Source organism: Drosophila hydei, unplaced genomic scaffold, assembly GCF_003285905.1.
Source record: "Drosophila hydei strain 15085-1641.00,03,60 unplaced genomic scaffold, DhydRS2 tig00000283-arrow-arrow-pilon, whole genome shotgun sequence".
In the NCBI taxonomy this organism is placed as follows: Eukaryota; Metazoa; Arthropoda; class Insecta; order Diptera; family Drosophilidae; genus Drosophila; species Drosophila hydei.
The window spans coordinates 669,295-691,656 of NW_022045702.1; the positions used below are offsets into that span (position 1 = coordinate 669,295).

The 22,362-nt window shown below is 41.3% G+C and overlaps 1 protein-coding gene across 1 annotated transcript in view; it reads right to left on the reverse strand.

Annotated features, from left to right (window-relative positions):
* Window positions 1–4,706, reverse strand: part of LOC111591921 (protein bric-a-brac 1) — a 72,745-nt gene extending 68,039 nt beyond the window's left edge. Inside the window, exons 1-2 of the mRNA XM_030223761.1 lie at window positions 3,143–4,706; window positions 2,900–3,088 (exon numbers count right to left, since the gene is read on the reverse strand). Coding sequence (XP_030079621.1) covers window positions 2,900–3,088; window positions 3,143–4,429 — 1,476 coding nt within the window. The 5' untranslated portion in view covers window positions 4,430–4,706. The remainder of the gene's footprint in view (window positions 1–2,899; window positions 3,089–3,142) is intronic.
* Between the last annotated feature and the right edge of the window lie 17,656 nt (window positions 4,707–22,362).

A 22,362-nucleotide genomic window follows, 5' to 3' on the forward strand; every position in this document is an offset into this window, starting at 1 on the left:
GGTAATAAATGAAGCGGGTATTATGCAGTCGATGCAGCTCGAGTGCAACGTTCTTATTAGTTATATATGAGCATTTTCCGACAGATCAGCGGGGTGTTGAAGCAGGTGAAGGGGTAGGGGACGTGGCAGCGATTTTTAATAAATGAAATGTGTAAATAAACGCACGAGGAACAACAACAACAACAACAACAAGTGGCATAAGAATTGGTTAGGCAAACAGCAGGAAAGCATAAACATGGCCAGCACTAATACCAAGGCAAACAAAACAAAAGATGCAGATGCAGATGCAGATGTAGCTGTTGTTGTTGTTGTTGTTGTTGTTGCTGCCGATGCATTTCCAAAGAATTTCTAAGCACATAAAAATACAAATAACAACAACAGCAACGAACAAAATCAAAGCCCGCGGTCAGCGTTAAAAAAAATATTTAAAAATGCATAAAAACAAAATATTTATTGAAGAAATACACGAGAGAGAGCGTGAGAGAGGCATAGAGTGGAAGAGAGGGTAAGCCAAAGAGAGAGAGAGAGAGAGAAAGAGATACGCTAACAAGCAAACGGGAACGCAGACAGATAGACAAACTGAATAGTCCGAATTTGAACGACTTGCAGATGCTCTATAAAATATTTATTTATAGAGACTTTTAGCTCAGACTTTGGAATACTTTTTAAATAAATTTCTATAAGAATAAAATTATAATATACCTAAAAATATAATATAACAGTAGATGTACTCAAGTTTTTAATTTGTTAAAAAATTTTAAATTTTGTTATAAATTTTCCAGGGGCATCAGCATTAATAGTAATGCTCTTTACTATGCCTGAGAAGACTATATCAGTAACTAAAAATCTATATACTATTATTTATATTTCCGGATCTGATTTATACATATAAATTCACAAATTTAGTTCATAAAAAATCGAAACTTATCGAGCCTTCAATTGCTCTTTCTCACGGTCCACCTTATAGTATCCTCCAATTAGCCTGCCACAATCATTGCCTCAGCTTCAATATACCCTACACTCCCATATTCATAAGCTGCAGGGTATCAAAATATTAAATGAGATAAACAAACGATTTCGAATTCGAACATATGAGCATGCTAATGCGCTCGAGAAGCGAGTGAAGCGATCGAGCCAGCCTTTGGTTTATTTGATTAATGCACTCGAAAGCGACAATAAACAAGAACAAGCGAACGAACGAACGAATGGCTGGCAACTCTGGTCATGGCTGTGATCTGTCCCAGCCCAAAGGGAGATCCGCGTGCAGAGACAAACAAATATCGCATTCCAGCGAGCACAAATCGAATGTGAATGCTCAAATCAGTGTGAGAGTTGGGCAGACGCTTCGGGTTCGTCGACGTCTATTAGATAAATAAATAAAAATTCTTTATTAAAGTGCGAATTCTGCGATGCGGCTTAATGTTGATGGAACGCTAGTCGCAAGGCGCGTCGACTGTGTAGCGAGAGAGAACCGTTGACATGATTGCACCAACAGATCGTATCTGAAAACCAGTTTATGGACAACTCTGATGCAGGCGCGTAAACTCTTTGGATAAGTTTGATGGGGATAAGAAGAAGAAGGAGAAAACAGAAAAAAAGTGGATAACAAACCATTTAAAATAAATAATTTCAAATGATTTATGAACAGGTTTTTAGTTCTTTATTATGTCAGTAAAAGTATAAAAAGGAATTCTAATGCAATACGTTAACTCATTGGATAAGAATGAAAATATCTATTTAACTTTTGACATATTTTATTAGGGTATTCCATTTATACATACTATATACATACAACGTGATGTTATAAAAGTGACTCAAGACGATTCTGACATAACTCCGACTCGGTTATAGAGATAGAAATATCTTCTTTAAACTACTCGTTTAAAAAGGTTTTAACTATCTAAAAACTAACAGAGCTTTATCTGGAAATATAAATGTAGGTTGGAAAAGACCTACTGAAAAATATTTCATATCTAACTCATATTTTTAAGCTTATTTATAGCAAAAAAAAAGGACAGTTTCAATCAATTTTTATAAATACATAAAATACATGTTTTAGATATTACTCAACACTCAACTCTCTATTTTATTTTAGCAAGATTTTAATTTGATCTGTTAGGCTAATTCAGCATTTTTAGTTTATAAAGAGATTACAACTTTTAACACTATTTAACACTATTTTCAGAGTACTTGCTTTCATACAGCGTAATACAACACTGAAGTGTTTTAATGCCAATTTATATTCAACTTCCTATAAATTTGTTAGCATCTGTATCGCATCATAATATATAGTAAACATGCGTTTTCCAACACTGGATTTTCTTAATTGCCAAACACAAACTCGTATGAATGAATATTCAGATTCGCATTCATATTTAACAATCAATTAATGTTCGGACACAAGGAGGAAGCATCGCATGGAACCTACGACAAGGCGAAAAATGTTTAAAATGCTTTCAACGATCGCGAGCAGAAGACGTGGCCGGCAACAACAATGAACAGAGGCAGTTGCTGTGGCAGAGGCGGCAGCAGCGACGGCGGAGGCAGCGCGGCAGCAGCCACGACGCCGGCGACGACGTGCAGCACGTGAATGCTGTCAATCATGAGCGCAGCGAACAACAACATTCCACGGTAGCTGTTGCTGCTGCTGCTGCGGCTATTATGACGTCACGCGGCGAAATGCCGTCGGCAAAAAGTCGCCGAAACAAAATGAAGATCGCGAAACGTAAATCAAAACAAAACAGAGAGCACGAGAGCGGTGAGAGCGAAATGCTTGACACGTGAGCGTAAGCACACGCGGCTGCTGCTGCTTCTGCTAAAGAGAGAGCGCGCTAAGCAGATCGCGTTTGTGAATGAACTGGCCTAAGAGAACGTTCAAAGAGAGTCTATGTGCACTTACCCGCTCTTCCTCGCGTATCATCTCCGCTATGCCGGGTTTGATCTCCATATCGTCCGCTAGCGAAGCAGAGCTGGAGGGTCCGCTATGATGGTGCGGCGGTGGTGGTGGCAGTCGCGGCTCGGCTGCAGCGACGCTTAGCTCCATGGCGGCAGCGGCCATGGCCGCGGCAGAGCCGAGCGGAAAACGCGACTCAGCGGAAGCGGAAGTGGAGATGTGATGCTGCTGCTGTTGCTGTTGCTGCTGTAGATGATGGAGGTGTTGCTGCTGCTGTTGCTGTGGACTGGGCAGCGCGCGTGGGCAACGACTTGCTGCCGCCGCCGCCGCCGCTGCTGCTACTGCGGCTGGCGCTGGCGTCGTTGCAGGTGAGGGCATTTCCATTCCATGCAGCGCCGTTTCCAGTGCTTGCGCCGCGGGCGTCAAGCGACGCGGCGTTAAGCTGCCGCTGCCAGCGCCCAGTTGCTTGGGCGGCGGCGTCAATAGCCCACAATCGCGCTGTCTCTCTCGCTCCTTCTGCTCCTGCTCCAGTCGCTCAGCGGCGATCAGACTGCTCAATGGACTCGCAGGCGCTTGGAATATGGCATCGGCCGAGGGCCAGCGACGCTTGCGCACATTGCGGCTCTGCTGCTGCTGCTGGTGGTGCTGCTGCTGTGGCGAAAGACGCAGCTCGCCGCAATCCCAGTCGCTGGACCGCAACTTTTTCTCTGGCTGTATAAAGGAGAGCAGCTCCTCGCTCGACTCGCGCTCCACCGGAGTTTTGGGCGACAGCTGAGCGGGCGACGAGCAGGCGGTCGCTGCCGCTGCCGCAACTGCAGAATTGACCTCTTCCATTTGAGTGACGTCGGCGAGGCCGCGCACTTTTAGCAGCTCGGCAATGCGCAGCAGCGGACCGATTTGATCTTGACTTACGTTGATTTCGCCGCGATACATAAACTCCACGATGGCCTTGAGGTCGCACCAGCTGACGTCCCGCATTATGACAATTGGATGCTGGCAGGGCGTTTCGGCGAGCAGCGTTTGGAAATACGGCGAGCAGGCGGAGAGCACCATTTTGTGTGCCTTGATCGAGCGCCCGTCGCAGGCGAGCGTTACGTCCACGAAGGATTCGTTTTGCAACAGCTGATCGAAGATCGTGGTCAAATTGGATTGGTAGTTGTTCCAGCGCAGACAGAATTGCTGCGGCAGCGCCTGGTGCTGCTGTTGTTGTTGTAGCGGCGTCGTGGTCGTCGTCGCACTGGAGCTGGGCGATGAGCTGCCCGCGTTGGCAGCGCCGCTGACGTCGACATCGGCGGCACCGCTAGCGCTCGGCGGTGTTGTTAACGGCGGGCTAACGGCCTTTGGTTTATCCTTTTGCGATGTAGGCGAATTGCTGCCGCCGCCGCCACTGCGCTGTCGCTGCGCCGCTTGCGCCTGCTCCGTAGCGTACGTTTCGCTGTCTGTTTGCGCAGCGGCAGCGGTGGCGACGTTGCTGCTGCTGCTGCTGTTGCTGCGATCGTTGCTTGGCCGCGACGTTGGCGTCTCCGTTGACGCCATTTTGTAAGCTCCAAAAATTGAGAGCGAGAGAGAGAGAGTGTCTATTGATCGAGCGGCAAAGCGAAATGTAACTGTTTAGCTGTATGCATGTGTGTGCGTGAATGCATGTGGCTGTATGTGTTGTGTGTGCGTGTGTGTGTGGGTCAAACACTGCAACGAGACGACGCGTTGTTTATCGCGCTCGCGTTTTAGTCGCGTAATTAACGTACACGTGACTACGTGTGTGTATGTGTGAGTGACAGTCTATGTGTGTATGTGTGTGTGTCTTATTTTACGCGCATTTTCAATTTTATTTTGAAAAAATTTTTTATTAATTTTTTTTAATTTAAAATTTTTTTTAATATTTTTGAAATTAGCTTAAAATATGTTGTTGTTTTATTAACAACTCGTATGTGTGAATGTGTGTGTATGTGTGTGCGTGTGGCGGCTTTTTCGTTTTTGGCGTCTCGTCGTTATTTTTGGCAACGGAACGTGCCCCCAATAAAAAGTCTTTTCAGCACGAGCGTCTGAATTAGACTGAAAACGTTTTGCACATTTTGATACGGAAAAACTCAAAACAAACTTAACGGGCAGCAGGCAGGCAGCAGCAGCAGCAGACGACGACGACGTCGATTGGGGCTACGAAAACGCAGAGGCGCTGCTGCTGCTAGTAGCTGCTGCTGCTGCTGTTGTTGTTGTAGTTGCCGTCGCGTCGAGAGTTGCGAATGCGAATTCGCTGAGTCGTCGTCGCGACGTCAGCCGCGAGACCCCCAAGTCGTAAATAGTGTGGCGTTGTCGACGTCGCAGCCAGCAAATATTGCAGTTGCAGTTTTCAAGGCAAAGGAGCGCAGCGAAAATAGTGCAAAAGAGCGTCGCAGGCGACAAACGGCAAGCGGCGTGCGGCGAGCGGCGTGCGGCGATAAAACAAATGCCGGCAAACGTACAAAATTCCTTTACTCGGCAAAACGAAAACGAAGCGCCGCCGACGACGAATGCGCTTGGCGAGACGAGGCGAAGTTCGCTCGCGAGCGACTTCGGCGCTGGTTCGCTCTCCCACACACAGCCAACGCCGCGCAACCCCCCAAAAACAGCGGCAACTGCCGTTGTGCCGTTAGCTCAAGAGATGAGACAAACGCGCTGCATTTTCGGCAATGCGTGCGAAGGGGGGCACCTAATAGTTAAGCATGCGTGTGTGCATGTGCAGGTGCATGTGTGTGTGTGTGTGTGAGTAAGTGCGTGAGTAAATGCAGCAAACAGTTCACACTACTTGCTGCAAGCAATGGCATGGATAAGAGCTAAAAGTTAATTAAAAATAATTTAAATAAATAATATAAATTATAATTTAAGCAATTATCTTATTCATAAAACTAACGCTTTTTACATATATATACCCCTCTCTTTCTTGCACATTCTTGGCGCGGCGACAAGCTTAAGAAGAAAAAAACTTGACAGAAGCCGCCGTCGCCGTCACCGTCGCAGCAGCAGCACCAGCACCAGCAGCAGCAAAGATTGTTCATTAATTAGTTCCGTTTGTATTTCTGCTGCCTCTGCTGCTGCTCTGTTGCTTCTGCTCAATTTTGAGCTGCAGCACTCGGTTGCGCTCTCACCAATTCGCCGCAATCTTTTGACGCTCTTTTGTTTTTAAGAGACGCGCCATGTGCTGCCGAGCGCTCTGCTTGTGCACTTCTCTTTGGCAAAGACACGAACACTAAGTCAGGCAGCCAGTCAGTCTAGCTTGTGGAAGCGAGAGGCAGCGCATGGGTTGGTGGGGTGTGCGAATGCAGGCATTGCACCTGCAGTTTGAGCGACGTTTTTCGTTTTTTCCTTCTGGCCTGCCTTTGTCTGTTGTTGCTTTTTTTCTCGCTCGCTCGCCTTTGGAACTGCCCACACTGCGGGGCTGTCACTGGAGACTGGTCAAACGATATGCACGTGTGTGTGTAAGCAGTTGCGTGTTTCTCTATGCATGTGTGTATATCTGAGTCTTGCACTTGTATTTTGATTATTGTTTTTGGCATTAAATGTATAAAATAAAGAAAAATACAAAGAGCTCAACGCACACAGGCAAAATTGCTAAATTGCGTGAGCGAGACAAATGATGCTGCCAGCGTGCAGTGTATTAAAGCGAGACAGCCAGCTGCGGCTCAGCTCCAGCCAGTCATAAATTATGCAAAAAGAAAAAAAAAAAACAATTTTTTTGCAACTAGCAAATGGCGGTTGACTACATTATTATAAATAACACTAAATAACGCAACAGCAAATAAATAAAAAAATACGCTTAATATATGATCCTTAACGATCGGGGAATAAATTCTTAAATAGATTTTTTGGCAGATATTTCACAGCAGCTGTTTGCATTAGTTTTACGAGAACATCTGAATTGTAAATTTTTTAATAGTTATTTTGGGAAGCTTCGTCTTAATATTAATATTAATTGTTGTTTATGTAGGGATTCTTTTTAAGCAAAGTTGGCATTTATTGATATATTCACTGATTTTAATGTGCTATTTTATAAGGAATGAGAAGCTTTGCCAAAGGTGATGCATTAAATGATTTTATAAGGCTTATATGAATATATTTATTTATTATTATAAATTTTATATATTAATTATATTTTTTTATTTTTTTTTTATTTTGTATGAATATATATTTATTTATTATTAATATTATTTAAATAATTTTTATTAATTTTTTTAAATTTTTCTATCAGCTAAATACATTTTTAATATTAATATATATTGAATATATTTGAACAGCTCTTCAAATTTTATACGATAATAAAAATTATTGTAAATGTTTATAAATATGTTTATGTAATTACTTTTCTTAAAAATTAACTTTATTAATTTGTCATTATTATTCTCATTTTCTGCTTTTAAAAATACATATATATTTTATTATTATAAATAAAATATATATTGTGATATATTGTTTGTAAATTTGTATATATATTACAATTATTAATATATAATAATTAATTTGATAAATACTAAATCATATGCATTATTAAAAGATTTCATCCTTAATCTTCTTTTTTATTTCAGGTAAAACTTCGATGCCATTCAACTCATGTTAGTATTTTGTAAGTTTTATTTTGTATTTTATTTTATTTATTTATAGAAACTCTAAATAATCTGTCATTCATTCAATTGCATTCCACTATCTGTCACGTCTTTCATTCAGTCCAATAAAATTTCTTGCATTTTATATCAGAATCTTCTACATCGATTCGTGCCACTGTGCAGCAGTGTTGCAATGCAAAAATTTGGTTGCCATACTAAAAACGCAGCAAAGCACGCACTTTGTTGCAAATGCAATGCGTTGCCTGTTCCTCGTTGCTGTTGTTATTGTTGTACGCAATTGTAGAGAAATGTGGCAAATAGCTTTTTCGGGGTTCGTGAGACACAAAACGCGTTTATACGAAAATTTATGTATTTAACTGTTGACGACGACCGCCGCTGTTGCTGCTGACGAGCAAAACGATGACGCGAATGCGGATGCTGGACAGGACATATAAACTGGGCAGCTGGGGGCAGGGAGGGCGGTCATGTTGAAAGGCTGTGCGACAAGGCGACAGCCGCTGCGATGCGATACGATGCGATGCGATGTGATGCGCTGCGATGGAGGTTTGCAAAAGACGACAACGGACGGCAAAGAGGCAAACAGACAGCGAGCTGGCAGGAGATGTGGGCCAGTACTAAGGGGGGCGGCCATGGCGTGGCAAAGAGGCGCTGCTCGATTTGAGAGGCTTGCGGCACACACGACTGAACGAACAGGCAAACAAACAAATAAAATGTGTGCGTGTGTGTGTGAAGGTGACCAAACTGTATACAAGTAAAGCCAGCTGCTTGGATGCCAGTGGGCGAGGGGGCAACAGCGTAACACAAAGAAGAAAAAAATTGCCGCATATTAAAACGCCAAATAGCAGAGACAACAAATGCAGCTTAGAAAGCACACCCGCCCAGGGGGTGAGGCTGGTGGCAGGTGCAGGGGTAAGGGTCAAGGGTGTATGGCAAGGGGTGCTGTTGCACAAAGTTAGCTTACGCGCACAAAAGCGATGAGCGATGATGCCTCAAATATGCAAAAATGCCTAGCGCAATAAAACGAAAACCGAATGCGAGAAGTTGTTAGAGAGAAGGAGGAGAAGTAGAAGGAGTACGCAGAGGGCGCCACAGCAATGAAAAAGGGCTTAACATGTGTGAGAGAAGTGTGTGTGTGTGTGTGTGTGAGGGAGTATGTGTGTGTGGTTGGTATAAATCCAAAACGAAGTTCGAATGCAGGCAAAAGTACGAAACGGAGGCAGCGCTAACGATGGCTGAAAGGGGCGCCATAGATGAGCAGGAAGGTGCAGGGTAGTTCAGCTGGCCAGAGCAGACAAACAAATAGACAGCATACGCAGCAGCAGCAGCAGCACAGCAGACTCCACAACTACGCCTCCACGCCCCCTTGGGGGCACGGCATTGATGGACAGTTAACGCGGCAAAACGAAACGCGCGCAAAAGCCGAGGCCAGCAATCGAGGCTGCAACTCCTGCCAGCCAGTTGGCTTAGACGCAACTGTACTCCAGGCACAGGTCCTGGAACACAGGCAGAGGCACAGGCACAGGCACAGGCACAGGACTCTACTCCAAAGTCCACATGGTGGTCACCCTCTCTGCTGCTCGCTCTCTCGCTCGCTGTCTCCTGTCCAGCTGCCTGCGACCCCCAGGCAAAGATTTTCGCGTGCGTTGCAAGTTGTGTGTTGCATGTGCGTGTCTATATGTATGTGTGTGCAGTTTTTGTAAATTTTGCGCCATTTGATTGCATTGCCTGCCCTGCAGCACCTTCTACCCCAACTCACTCACTCGCCTCTCTCTCCTGCCTCTCTCTCTGTGGTGCTCTTCCACTTGGCCATTGTCGCTTCTTTGGCGGCTTTCGCCTCTACTCGCATTTATATACAAATGAACGCCTCCGCAACAGCCTACGCCCCCATCTGCCGCCTGATGGCTTTGGCTGCCACGCCTATGTGGCCGTCAAGTGCAGACGCTGGCAAATACATTCTATGCTATTTTTTCTAATACCCTGTAATAATTGAGAAGTTATTTAACGAGGGCTTATTGCAGCTTGGCTTAGGTGGCAGTCGAAGCCAGGTTGGAGTTCAGATCTATTGATATTACTGATCAGCAATTGGCTTAATGCAAACAAGAGATGCTTAGATCTTGTGGATTATTTTATTTGTATATAGAGCTAATCCCTGATATAAGAGAAGCTTAGATCTAGTTTCTTCTATATCTATATATATCTGATCTCTGATATACCTGTAACTGCTCCTTTTAATTTTTTTCAATATCGATAAATATCGATAGCAGCATTGTTTGTTTGCTCTACGTCTGAGAGAGTTGACTACCTGAAATTGTAAAATTTAGAATTATGAATATGAGAATAAAGTTAATTTTTTTATTAGTCTAACATTTTTTAAAGGTTTTTTAAGCACTTAACTTTGAAATATCTCTGAAAATATCTCTTGAAAAATTCAATCTAGAAGTCCTTAGTGAGTTCACGAGCTTGAGTAATGCATATGAAGCTTTCCTTGCATTTAGAAAATGGCTGAAATAGAAAATAGTTTAAACAAAGAATTTTTTACTCTAATAAGTTTAATTTGAAATAAAGACACAATCAAGACGCTTACAGGATATCTGTTAGTCTGTCACCATCAGCAGTTGTTCGCTAACTTGTTCTATTTCGCTGCTGCTGCTGTTGTTGTATTTGTAACAACATCGACAGCAACTGTCGTTTGTTGTTGCACGTTCGCCGACGTCCAGTGCGACGTCTGTTATTGTTAGTTGCCTGCGCTGCGGTCTGGAAGGCGCGTGGGGCATGGTGGCGGTGCCGAGGGGTTTGAGGGTCATCTACTCTTTGTTGCGGATTAGTTGACAGCACGGGGCATATGTGAGGCGCAGCTGCTGCTCCGGCTGTTGCAAAACACTTTAAAATCGAAGCAAATTCAAGAATCATTTCAAAACGCCAGCTTCAGCTTATAATAAGAAAGTAATGCACGGCGGAGGGGGCGTGGCAGTGTGTATGTTGCACTGATTGAAAAATTGTCAAGGCAGTTGCTGCCACAAAGCCAGCCGCAGACTAATTAAAACATTCACAATGACTGCAAAATATTAAAAAGAAAAACAAAAACAAAAACAACAAATGAAACCTGAAACAGAAGAAAATGAACAAAAATCTTTGAAGGAGCTGCGCAAATCTTTTGGCATCTTTTGTGAATTAGGATAGCACTGGATGGAGTTTATGGCAGAGGTTGCGGGTTGGGGTCGGCGCTTGATTTAGATTTCAAGGAATTGTTTTTAATTGTTGCTGTAGAAAATAGTGGAGAAGGCGGCGATTGCTGTGCGGCAGAAAGCGCGTTTATAATAAGCAAAGCAAAAAATATGTAGAAAAGTAAAATGGGGCAGGCAGCTAAAGGGGCGGGCAGACAACGGGCTTTGAAGTCAATTAGCTATTGTCATCGTCGTTATTGTTGTTGTTGTTGCTGTGCAGCGGGATTAGACAACGTGTGCAACGGCAGCTTTAATTGTTATTGAGAGTCAAGAAAGGTAAGAGTTGAGCTGAAGGATTTCAGCACTTGAGGAAATATCAAAAACGTTGTCTACATTTGAAGATGTATTAAATGTAAAATATAGAAATTGTAAAATATTAAATACTAAATTAAATATAGTGTGCAAATATGATAAACACATAAAAAATATATTTTTATACTAGCCAGAACGAACTACAAATAGCAAATATGCTCTGGTTTATCGGTTATTCTTTATGGACTATTGTCTATCAATTATTGTCTTTATCAGCTTACTGAGAGCAATCAATACGAAGATCAACAAACACAAAAAATTAACAATCTCACGATGATTGTTCTTAGCAACTCCTATAAAAATATATGTATTTAGTAATCTATCAATGTTTTGGCTAATGCGGGAAAGTTTAAATTTGTTCTCATTTATAACAAAATTTTGCCATACAAAACTTTTTGTCAACTAAAATTAAATTAATTTCAAATTGAAAATATCTCTCTGTAAATTAGTAATAATATAAAAAATATATAATAAAAATAAAAAATATATAATAAATAATAAAACTAACGACAAAAACATTTTAAATGTAATTTCTTTTATTTTTTGAAGTTCTTCAAAATCAAAAAGAAAATGTAAAATATTTTATAACATTTTTTAATTTTAATTTAATTTAGCTTATGCCTAAATCATTATTAAAGTAAAGTTAAGCCACATATAGTACATATATTTGAGCCACATCCATTGTCCCCTCTACATGCCCTAAACAATTCTCTAAAAAACTAGCAAAATTAATTTATTTAGCAATAAGCTTGATTATTTTGCCATTCACAATCAATTAAAGTTTTTTATGGCTTAGAAAAATATATTTAAAAAAATATATGCATATATCAATTCCTTTCAACAATAGCTGCAATTATCAGCTATTGAAATATTCAGAAAGAAGCCAAAATAAAAACATTTATAAAAAATTGAATTTTTCCATGTTGCACATAGATTCTTGCCCCAATTTACGTGTGACACACATCAAATGGCAGCGAAAAAAAAATCAAAAAATGACAAAATGGAAAAAATTGAAATCGAATTGATAAGCGGCTGTTGCATGCAGCATTGCGTTGCAAGTGGATGAATGAGCCGCTGAAACATGCACCACGAAAAACTGAATGAATGGCACACACAGAGGCATGCACGTGTGCGTGTGTTTGGCAAACGCATGAATGAAACGTTGCATGCCGCAAAACGCCGACTGCGCTGCCAGCAGCCAAAACGACGCGTTGCAACAACAGCTGCAAAAGCAAAAGGAAAAAAATTTAAAAAAGTAGAAAACGCGCGCGGCCATTGACGGGGGCACGCGTCGCGTTTGTTTAATGGGCCACGCACGCAACACTCACTGCCTGCCCCCAAATGCAGCCCATGTTGCACGTTGTCAATGGCAGCGAAAAAAGAGGCAGTGCCACGTTCGTTTTGTTGCAGCCAGCCAAAGTGCATTTCGGTGCACAAAAAAATACACACCCAGCCAGCCAGCCACCCACACACACCCACGCACACACACTTGATAATGTTGCAACGTTTTTCGTTTGTGCAGCATGCGGCACACGCGTCAAGGTCAGCGAATTATGCGACTGCCCCTGCCCCATACATACACTGCAGTCCAGCTAGCCCGCCAGCCAGCCAGCCGGCCGTGTCCTGTTTGCGTGCAACAGTTGGCCGAAAAAAAATAACTTACACACACATGCACAAGCGACTGGCCCCTGCCACTTTTTGTTGCACTTTGATTGCACTGGCCGCGATTATCCGCACGTTGCATATCAATGTCCTGCCATGCTCCATGCACCATGCTCCACGAAGGTCATGCAGCATGTAGGTGTTGCCTGCCACGCCCACTCTCCTTCGGGCTGCGTCCATTTTTGACTGCGCTTCGCTGCGCATTTTTGCATTTTTTTCGTCCAGCTCTCGCATTTGTGGCGCCTCCTTTCTCTTCACTTTTTTAGGTTTGTGTCCGACGTGTGTGGCAAGTGCATTCAGCGCGATTATTAGGGATTTCAATCGACGCGCTGCACTTGAACCCCTGCCACTCCACCACCCCGTTGCCCAAGCCGACCCTTTGCGGTTGTTGTTACGTTTTTTCCCACGTTTCGCGATTTTCCTTTTTTTTCACTTTTCTTTTTTGGATTTTGCCGATTTTTGCATGAATTTTTGCAGTAGGCACATTGCCACGCCCCCCTACGCCCCTCGCGTTGGTCACTTGAATTGTTGCACTTTTTATGCAGCGCAACGGGCTGTCGCCTCGACTACAGTTGCCGGCGCCATCGTTGAAGTGTGAAAATGCAGCGTAAAATTGAAAATCAAACAGCAAAAAAATAGAGAAAAAAAATTTGATATGAAAATCAAAATCAAAATAAAAATTGCCTTTTGGGCCTTTATACAGTTTAGCCACATGGTTGTTGTTGTTGCTGTTGCTGTTGATGCATTTTTGTTGCATGTGCAACATTGTGGCACGCATCGAGTTGATTGTTGCGACCGAAAACCCAATTGACCGCAAATTGTGGCTTTTGTGATCAGATTTTTATGGCCACAATTGCAGGTATGAGAATGTGGCTTAACTGACGTTTATGCCACGTTTATGGCACATGTTGCATGTAGATATATAGTTGTATTAATATGCATTTATTAGACATTGTCAATGCTTTCTTTCCAAATAAAAGTTAGCTCAGAGCCTTTGATCAGTTTGAGCTCGTCACGTGTTATAGCAATGCTTTCTACCTAAGTTCTTAGTTGGGAAGGTAAAATAAAATAATGTAATATATATAATAAGAAATAAAATAAAATGTTAAATATATAAGCCTGTATGCCACACTCACTATGTTATCTAATCTTAACTCTTCTAACTATTATCGATATGGGATGCTTTGGTATTTGTAGCTCAACTCAAAGAAATCTAAAGGCATTGAAATTAGTATTTAGGTTTTTGTCTTTGGATATTGTCATTGTATCATTTGATTGAGTGATTTTTAACATTTCTTTAATGAAAGTGATTTTTTGTCTTCTTTATTTTCCATCTAATTCTGCCTACAGATGCTTAGAATTATGAAAACAGCAGAGTTCAGGCTATCAACTCGTCGGATACTTCCATTGAGCCAATCTTATTTGGAGGCCTAAATGCATTCGGGATATTTCCTAGTCGGATACTTTCATTTGAATCAGCCTTAGTCAAACACTTTTCTGTCTATAGGCTCAGTTGATTATAAACTATAAACTGCAAATCTGAATTTTAGCTATTCAATTTACTTTAGTGAACTTTTAAAATTTATAAGTTTATGATGGGCATAGTCTTAGCAGCATTGCCTTCTATTTCCAGTAGAACTTTGCTATTTTTATATCATATAATCATATAATCATATAATATATATATTCCATATAGAAATGCCGACTCACAAAATTGTAAAAATTTTTTTGATATATTTTTAATATTTTTATTATTTCAGGCTTAATGCTTTGTCTGTCAAAAATGTCAAAAAAAAAAAATTGTTAAAATTATATAAATATTTAAGTTTATGTTTTGATTATGTAAAAAATAATGGTAAATAGCAACAAACTAGTTTGATAAAACTGATCGTATAATGCTCTATAAATAAATCATATTTATATTTAAATAAATTCTTATTCTAGTTACTTTAACTATTTTGAGTCACATATAAAAATAAAAAACATTTTCAATTTGCAAACTTATAAAAAAATGCAGTAATTAAGTAGATTGCTTATAAATATTTTCAGTTTTATATATTTATGTGAATATTCCATCAAATTGCAGTTGTTATTGGCTGAGCCATAAAATATTTCTGCAGCTATGAATTATTGATGTCTCGCCATCAAATTCTTTCAAATGCAATTGAAATGAAAATATGTTTTAAGCCTATTACCCATTGTGGGCGGGCAATGTTGCCAAAGTCAGTAAAATGCAGCTGCAATCAGTTTGGTGGGGCGTTGTGTCTAGGTTTTAACTTTTATTTTTTGTATTTATTTGTGTTTGGCTTTTATTTGGAAGTCACCTGTTGCAGTTGCTGCTGTGGCTGCTGCTTAATATTGGCCTCGTGCTGTGCAGCAGCAACATGTGGCTCCACTGCTGTTGCAATTGCAATTTTATGAATGGAAATTGGCCGCACGTGACAACTATTAGCAGTTTGTGGCTATTAAATGTCACTACAAAAGGCGAACAGCAACAGCAAAAGCAACAACAGCAGCAGCAGCAGCAGCACTAACAACAGCAACACCCATTTGCTGCTGCAATTTAATGCTGCTGACAGCGTGCTGCTGCACAAATCGTGTGTGAAAAGTTCATACATCAACGCACAAATACACACTCACACACACGCACACACACACACACATACATGCACACAGCGGCACAAAAGCGCATAAAAAGTGTTGCTGTCATGTGGTTGCTGCTGTTGTTGTTGCTGTTGCAATTGCAGGCAGCAATGCGTTTTGCTGCAGCACACACATAAACAAACACCTATACACACCACTTAACATGCTGCAGCCACACGCTGTTGTTGTTGCTGTCGCCTGTTTTTTTTTCTCGCGTTTCACGCGAAATGCGTTTGAAAGCGAAAGTGTTGCTGGCGCCCACACACACTCACTCACACGCCCATAGCTGTCATTGTTGTTGTTGTTGTTGCTGTTGTTAACAGCATGTTGCACGTGTCAATAGTGCATGTTGCAGGTGGGTGGGCAACAACAACAACTGCAGCAGCAGCAATAGCTGCCAATTGCCCATGGCCAATTGTTGGCGTCCCCACCTTCGGCCTCTGCCACGCCCCCCTTTTTTATAGTCATCAATGGACAAAAATCGAGTGCTGATAGCGCATTTGGTAACTTTATCATAGGCATTGCCGTTGCAGTTGCAATTGTTGTTGCTGCAAAACGTTTCATTTGCATTTCAGTTAGTGATTAAACTGTTGCTGCTGCACCTTTTTTATACAACTATTGTGTGTGTGTGTGTGTGTTTGACTGTGGTTGTATTTGGCTTTAATTGTTGGCCACAATGAGAACAAAAACAACAACAGCAATTGGTGCTGCAGCAACAGCGCAATTAATTAGCGCACAGTCGACGGCTGATTAAGTCAAATAACATTGATGCTATATAGAACACGTTACCCAGCAAGAGCCTATGCTCATTTCGTGTGTGTGTGTGTGTGTGCGTGCGTGTCTGTGCCCATTCAAATCTAAACAAACAAACATTTGGCAAATCGCAGACTCGCATTCAAGTGCGGCTAACCACAGAAACATGCAACAAATTTGACAAGAAGCAGGCAACAAGCGCCAGCATTTTGTCAAAGGCATAAATAATAAATGAAAGAATAAGTTGAGCGATGGCAGTATTCAGTAGTGTTTGCTGCTGTTTGAGCTTACCTTAGAAGAGCAGCTTCTAATATATTAGACAATTCTCAATATGTTGAGCTGACTGTTCCACAACTGAAACTTCTTTCATACAGAAAAGCAAGAGAATTTGTAATCTAGATTTTAGGCTCAGAATGAAAACTTTATGATGACTTTTCTATAGTTCAAAGTAGTCAAAAAGCAGCTGTCTTGAGTCTTTACTCTTTGCAAATTAGTTAAAAGTCTTGTTTTGATGTGTTGCACCGAAATTAGAAGGCAATGTGAGTCTTCTTTATTATAAGTACCAAGACCATGCCATGCTTGGTGCGACTACTTACTGAGAGACTGTGAGTTGTATATGATATGATAAAGCAAATTCTGCTGCTACTTCTTGGGATTATTATCAGCAATTAGTGATCGATATTTTCATATTTATTAGACTCAAATCAAATAAATATTAGATATAAATAATTAGATAGCTAAATAGATCCTAGCTTATAAAAATGAGAGTCTAATATATTTTTGAGTGCAGCTAAATGATGCATGCTGTTCATTATGACAGCTATTATAGCTAAGTACAGATTGTAACTATGTTCACTTTAAGCATAAAGTAGCTCTTCTGCTGCAAAAAGTTAGCTAAGGAGTAAAGGATACTCGTAGCTGTTAGCAAAGAGAAAGAGCTGATCAACTGAGCTTAACTAACGAACAGTTCTGAAACTTGCTGCAAAGTAAAACTCTTTAATCAGATTCAAACGAGTGAAATTTCAATAGCAAATAGTTATAAATAAGATGTCAGAAATGTTCAGCTTTGGAGCTATCTCCCAATGGCTTGGCGAGTCTTCGAGGCGAGTGATTTCTTTTATCACTGCTGGCAAATGTTGTCAATTTTCTAGAAAATTGTGCAGCTACTTTGTTTCTGGCCATTTGAAATATAAGCAAAGATCTACTTGGGCTAATGTTGCACTTATGCGTCAGTCTTTCGCAATCCATTTGACTTTGGGTTGCAACATTTCGTGCAACATTTCGTTGCACACACAGCAGAGAATGAGAAAGAGAGCGAGTTGGAGACTGGGAGCTCTGACAAAATCATGTAATTGTAACCAAAAGCTTTGCTCTTTGAGCAGCTACCCTGGCCTGTTATCCTTTATCGGCAGTCCGATTTTTATTCTCGTTTATTTTTTTGTGTTTGTCTACCAAATGCGTTTTTTGTGCTTAGTTTTTATTGCCCGAAGGCACAGTGGACGCGCGGCAGCAGCCAGTGTTGGGAAACGCAGTGCGACGCATGCGGGCAAAAAATAAAACTGCCTCGAATTGCAGACAGAAGCTGACTGGAGGAGGATCTAGGATGAGGCAAGGCTTCAAGCTGAGTGCAGTAAAAATCAAGCATCTATATAGAGACAGAGAGAACTGTGTGCGTGTGTGTGTGTGTGTGTCGTGCTTGTCTATATGTGTATATATATTCTTTTTCTATTGCTTGTCGACTTTTTTTGTCTATTGAGTTTCAAATTTCCCGGACAGCAGCCACGTACAATGCGTCGCTGCTGCTGCTGCTGCTGAAGCTGAAGGCTTTGATAAAAAATTTTTTGGCAAATGTTTTCTGAAATCCTTCAACGTGGCTCCGCCATCCCCCCCTCGAAACCTACAATGGGCAACCCTTGCTCCAGCCCTAACAAGCCATTGCAACAGCCTCTCGCATATAAATGGCATGTTTGACACACAGCAACGGAGCGGGGTTGGCAGCAGCTGGGGGAGGCAGGGATGGCGGCAACTGCCACTGCGTTGCAAACAAAATAATATGCAAAATGTTAAAAAATTAAATGCGCAGTGTGAGGCACGTAGCAGTTGTCCAGCAGCAGCAGCGGCAGCCGAGAGTCGGCGGAAAAATTCGCGAATTTTTAGTTGATTTTCAGCGGGAGGCGTTGATGAAGAGTGGGCAGCATGGTGCACGTGTGTGGCAGTGTGGCAGTGTATGTGTGTGTGTGTGTGTGCGTGGGTGTGAGCTGCATGCGTTTTTCTGTTTGATTTGTTGGCGCCATGCAAAAGGGCAGCGAGAACACTTTCAATGCCTCAAACCCCAGCAGACAAAACACAAGGAGACGAAGTGAGGGAGACTGAGGTGGGGTGAGACAGAGAGCTCGCTGTTGCTTTGACAAAACATTAAAAATAAATCAAATAAAATCAACGACGCAGCACATATATATACACTTGACGCCCAAACCAAGGCAAAGGCATCAATTATTATTTTTTAGGATTTAAAAAACAAAATTTTAAAAATCTAAAACTCTTTTGCACAGGGTTGCAAAACACGTGAATAATACAAGCAAAACAAAAATAAAAAAAGAAACAAATACAAAATTAATGAGAATTTGTTTGAATTCATTTTTAGCTAAGTGGTGGCAACTCTGCTGCAGGCAGCAACCCTAACGTGACATTCATCTTTATTTTTATTTTTAATATCAAATTTTTTGCTTAATATTGTCCATTGATTTATTTGCAAAGCGAAATTTTAATATGAAAACTGGGCTCAGGTTTGAGTTTTGAACTGTTCAAATTGAAAACAACGAGCAGAGCCACAGCAACAGCAACAACAGCAGCAACAGGAGCAGCAAGGGCAACAGCAACAACTTATTGGCTTTAAGAACAAAGGCTATGCAAATGTGGTTAAGCGATATATACGAGTATTATAAAGTATAAAGTACAGAGTATAATAAACATCAGCGATTAAGCGAACGCTGTAACTTGCAACTATCAAATTGTACAACAAGTCATGAAAAGGGAAGGGAATGACGTCGTGGTTGCGACTAGCAGATACCCTGTAGAGAGCTGTTTGGAGATAGATTTGCATCTAAAACTTTTAGAATCAAGTTGTATTAAAAGAAACTTGAATTGAATATCGATAAGTTATCGATTATGGGCACTTTAAAAATCAAAATTAGTTTGAGCTGGATTTCATATACAATAACACAGAATCAGATGGAGAGAGAGATGAAGGTAAACTGAAAATTAAATTTTTTTAAATAGTGTTAAATAATAATAAATGACAAAGAAGAACAAGAAGGGATAAAATGATGTAAAGAAATGTTAAGACAGCGATAGACAGACAAAAACAGAGACAATATGCGTATGTTTAAATAACTCATATTCTCTAAAGTCTGGAGAATCAAATAGAAGGGCGAACAATTGTCCTGAGGGGAAATTAGAAGAAGACAATGAGGGGAAAAAGTGAGTGGTCAGAGGAGAGTGTCAGCTTTTCTATGTCTTAATATCTACCTGGACAGAGGGATAGAGAGAGACGGAAAAATATATAGAGAGAGAGACAGGCAGCTAAAGGTAGTGAGAGAGAGAGATTAACGGAGACTTTATTCATGTATGGAAGGAGAAGAATTTCATGATACCGAGAATCGATTAGAACTGCAAACAGAACAGAGCGGAATGATGGAAAAGAGTAAAAAGACAACTGACAGAGAGACTGATACAAAAGGCGATATGATGAGGAAATAACTAAGAAAGGAGGAGACAACGAAGAGAGGTAGAGAAAGATAGAGAGAGTTGTATAGATATAGAATCCGAATGGACTTATGAAGACAGACCTTCCGGATTAGCTTAAACAATATTAGATAAGAACATACAAAGGTTAACAGAACTCCTATGAGCTGCCTTAGCCAATACGCATATTTACAGGGTATAATCAACATTGTGTGCAACGAGAGCTGCAACATATGAGTGCGCCGACAAAAGTTAAAGTTGAGCAAAGAAGAAGCGGCAGCAGAAGATGATGATGATGGCAAACGATGCCAACAATTACAGCGTCGTTTTCCATAATATGCGAAATATAAACAATAAATGCTGACGGTCGACAGACCAAAGGGACAGACAGACACGGCCAGAAACAACAACAAATCATTCACAAAACAATGGGCCACATTTTGTGAGTCGCTTTGCAGCAACTTATAACAAACAATTACACATATTTTGCATGTTTGTGGCAAGGGGCAACAAGGCGGGGCGGGCGGTGGGTTGGGGCAAGATGCTGGCCCACCACCGGTAGCTCGAATTTTGAACAATTGTTGAACGGCAACAAGTTGCAGCAATGCACACACAGGCAACGTCTTCAGATGTAGCTGAAGAAGTTGTTGCAACAACAACAACAACGTGGCCAACGAGGCATGCAAAGTAGCTACAACAACAACTGCTGCGGCTGCTGCTGCTGCTGCTGCCACAGTAGCAGCCAAAATAGTTGTCTCTGGTGGGTTGCTGCTGCTCCCCATTGCTGTTGTTGCTGCGGCTGCTGCCGCCCGCCCGGATTGGCTTCGAATCGCCCACGATGAAACACGACGCGTCGGCGGCACTATGAGAAAACGTGCACCGCCAAAAAATTATAAAAAAAAAAAACCACCGGGCGGCAGTAGCTGCTACTGCTGCGGCTTACTACTGATGCTCCGCTCCACTCTCTAGGAGCCATACAAGTGGCGACTACTGTGGCCAGTAGTAGCTACAACAATAACAACAACAATTGCAACTGCAACGCAGATTTTCCATTTATCTATGCAATTTATGATACTCTAACAAAGTGTTGACTGGTAGAGGTGAGATGTTGTAGAGCAGTGAGAGGGAGAGAGGGTGAAAGAGAGAGAGAGAGGAGAGAGGGTGAAAGAGAGAGAGAGAGAGAGAGAGTGCGGAGGGAGAGAGGGAAAAAGATAGTGAGAGGCAGTAAAAGGATGTGAGATGGACAGAGAGAAACAGGAACTGAGAGGGAGAGAAAGACAAGTATTGAAAGAGAGTTGTAAGAGGAAGGGAAAGAAAGATAGAGAAATGTAGAGAGAGAAAGAGAGATAAGTAAAAAACGAGTGAAAGAATGAGAGAAGAAATTAGTAAAGGAAAGGAATAGCAAAGGAATCTTATTAAGAAGTACACGAAGGAAAAGAGAGTTAGAAAAATATTGAGAGAGACCTAGAAAGCTAAACAGAAAGAAAGAATGAGAGAATGAAAGATAGTAATAGAGAAAATAAGAAACATGGAGAGAAGAGCGAGAAAAAGTCAAAGAAAAAGATAAAATGTGAAAGAAAAATGCGAAATGAAGAGGAAATTGAAGTAGCAAAATTAAGACTAATACCCAGTAAAGAGAGAGACCTAGAAAGCTAAACAGAAAGAAAGAATGAGAGAAAGAAAGATAAAAATAGAGAAAATAAGAAACATGGAGAGAAGAGCGAGAAAAAGTTGAAGGAAAAGATAAACAGAGACAACGCAAAACTATGAGAGGAAAAAAGTGAAATGAAGAGGACATTGAAGTAGCAAAATAGTAAATACCTCCTACACATAGCTGTAAGGGTATATGAGTTTCGCTAACAAGTTCGTTTTGGTTGCAAAAAGCTCTTCTTTCTCTTTTGCTGGCCGACTGGCAATAATGTCTTTCTTACGCGATTGTCTTGAGCTCCCCGCCAAGCTAGGCCACGCCCCCGCTCGCCCCTGCTGTAACTAAAGCTAAACATTATATGTTGTTGTTGTTGCTGCTGCTGCTGCAGCAAAACATTTTTGCAGTAGCAATTGGCTTCATTTGAAATTGTCTTCGCATTGTTATTGTGTTCCAAAGCATATGCCTAGGTGTGCGTGTGTGTGTGGGTGTGTATGTGTGTTGATGCATTTTCCCCTTGGACAGGTTTAATAAATATGTTCAAGGAAATGCTGTTTGGTAATTGTTCGTTGGCGTTTTTTTGTTGTTGCTGCTGCTGCTGCTGCAGCAAATTTTTGGCCAAGTTTCATTTGCTTGGCTGCATCTCTCTGTTGGCCATTTGGCAACCGGAAATATGGCGCCGCAATGAACCTTTACTATCCATTTATGAGATCTGCTCGCTTTGGTAATTGTTGCAGCTTCTTTATATTTTTTTTCTCAACTCTCTTTAACAATATTTAAAACAGTTGCGCAGTTGCCTTAGCTGCTTATGTAAAGTTTTGTTTGATTACTATTCAAATAAAGTGTGGGTGTGTGTGTATGTGTGTGTGTGACTGTAAGTATGTAACACAC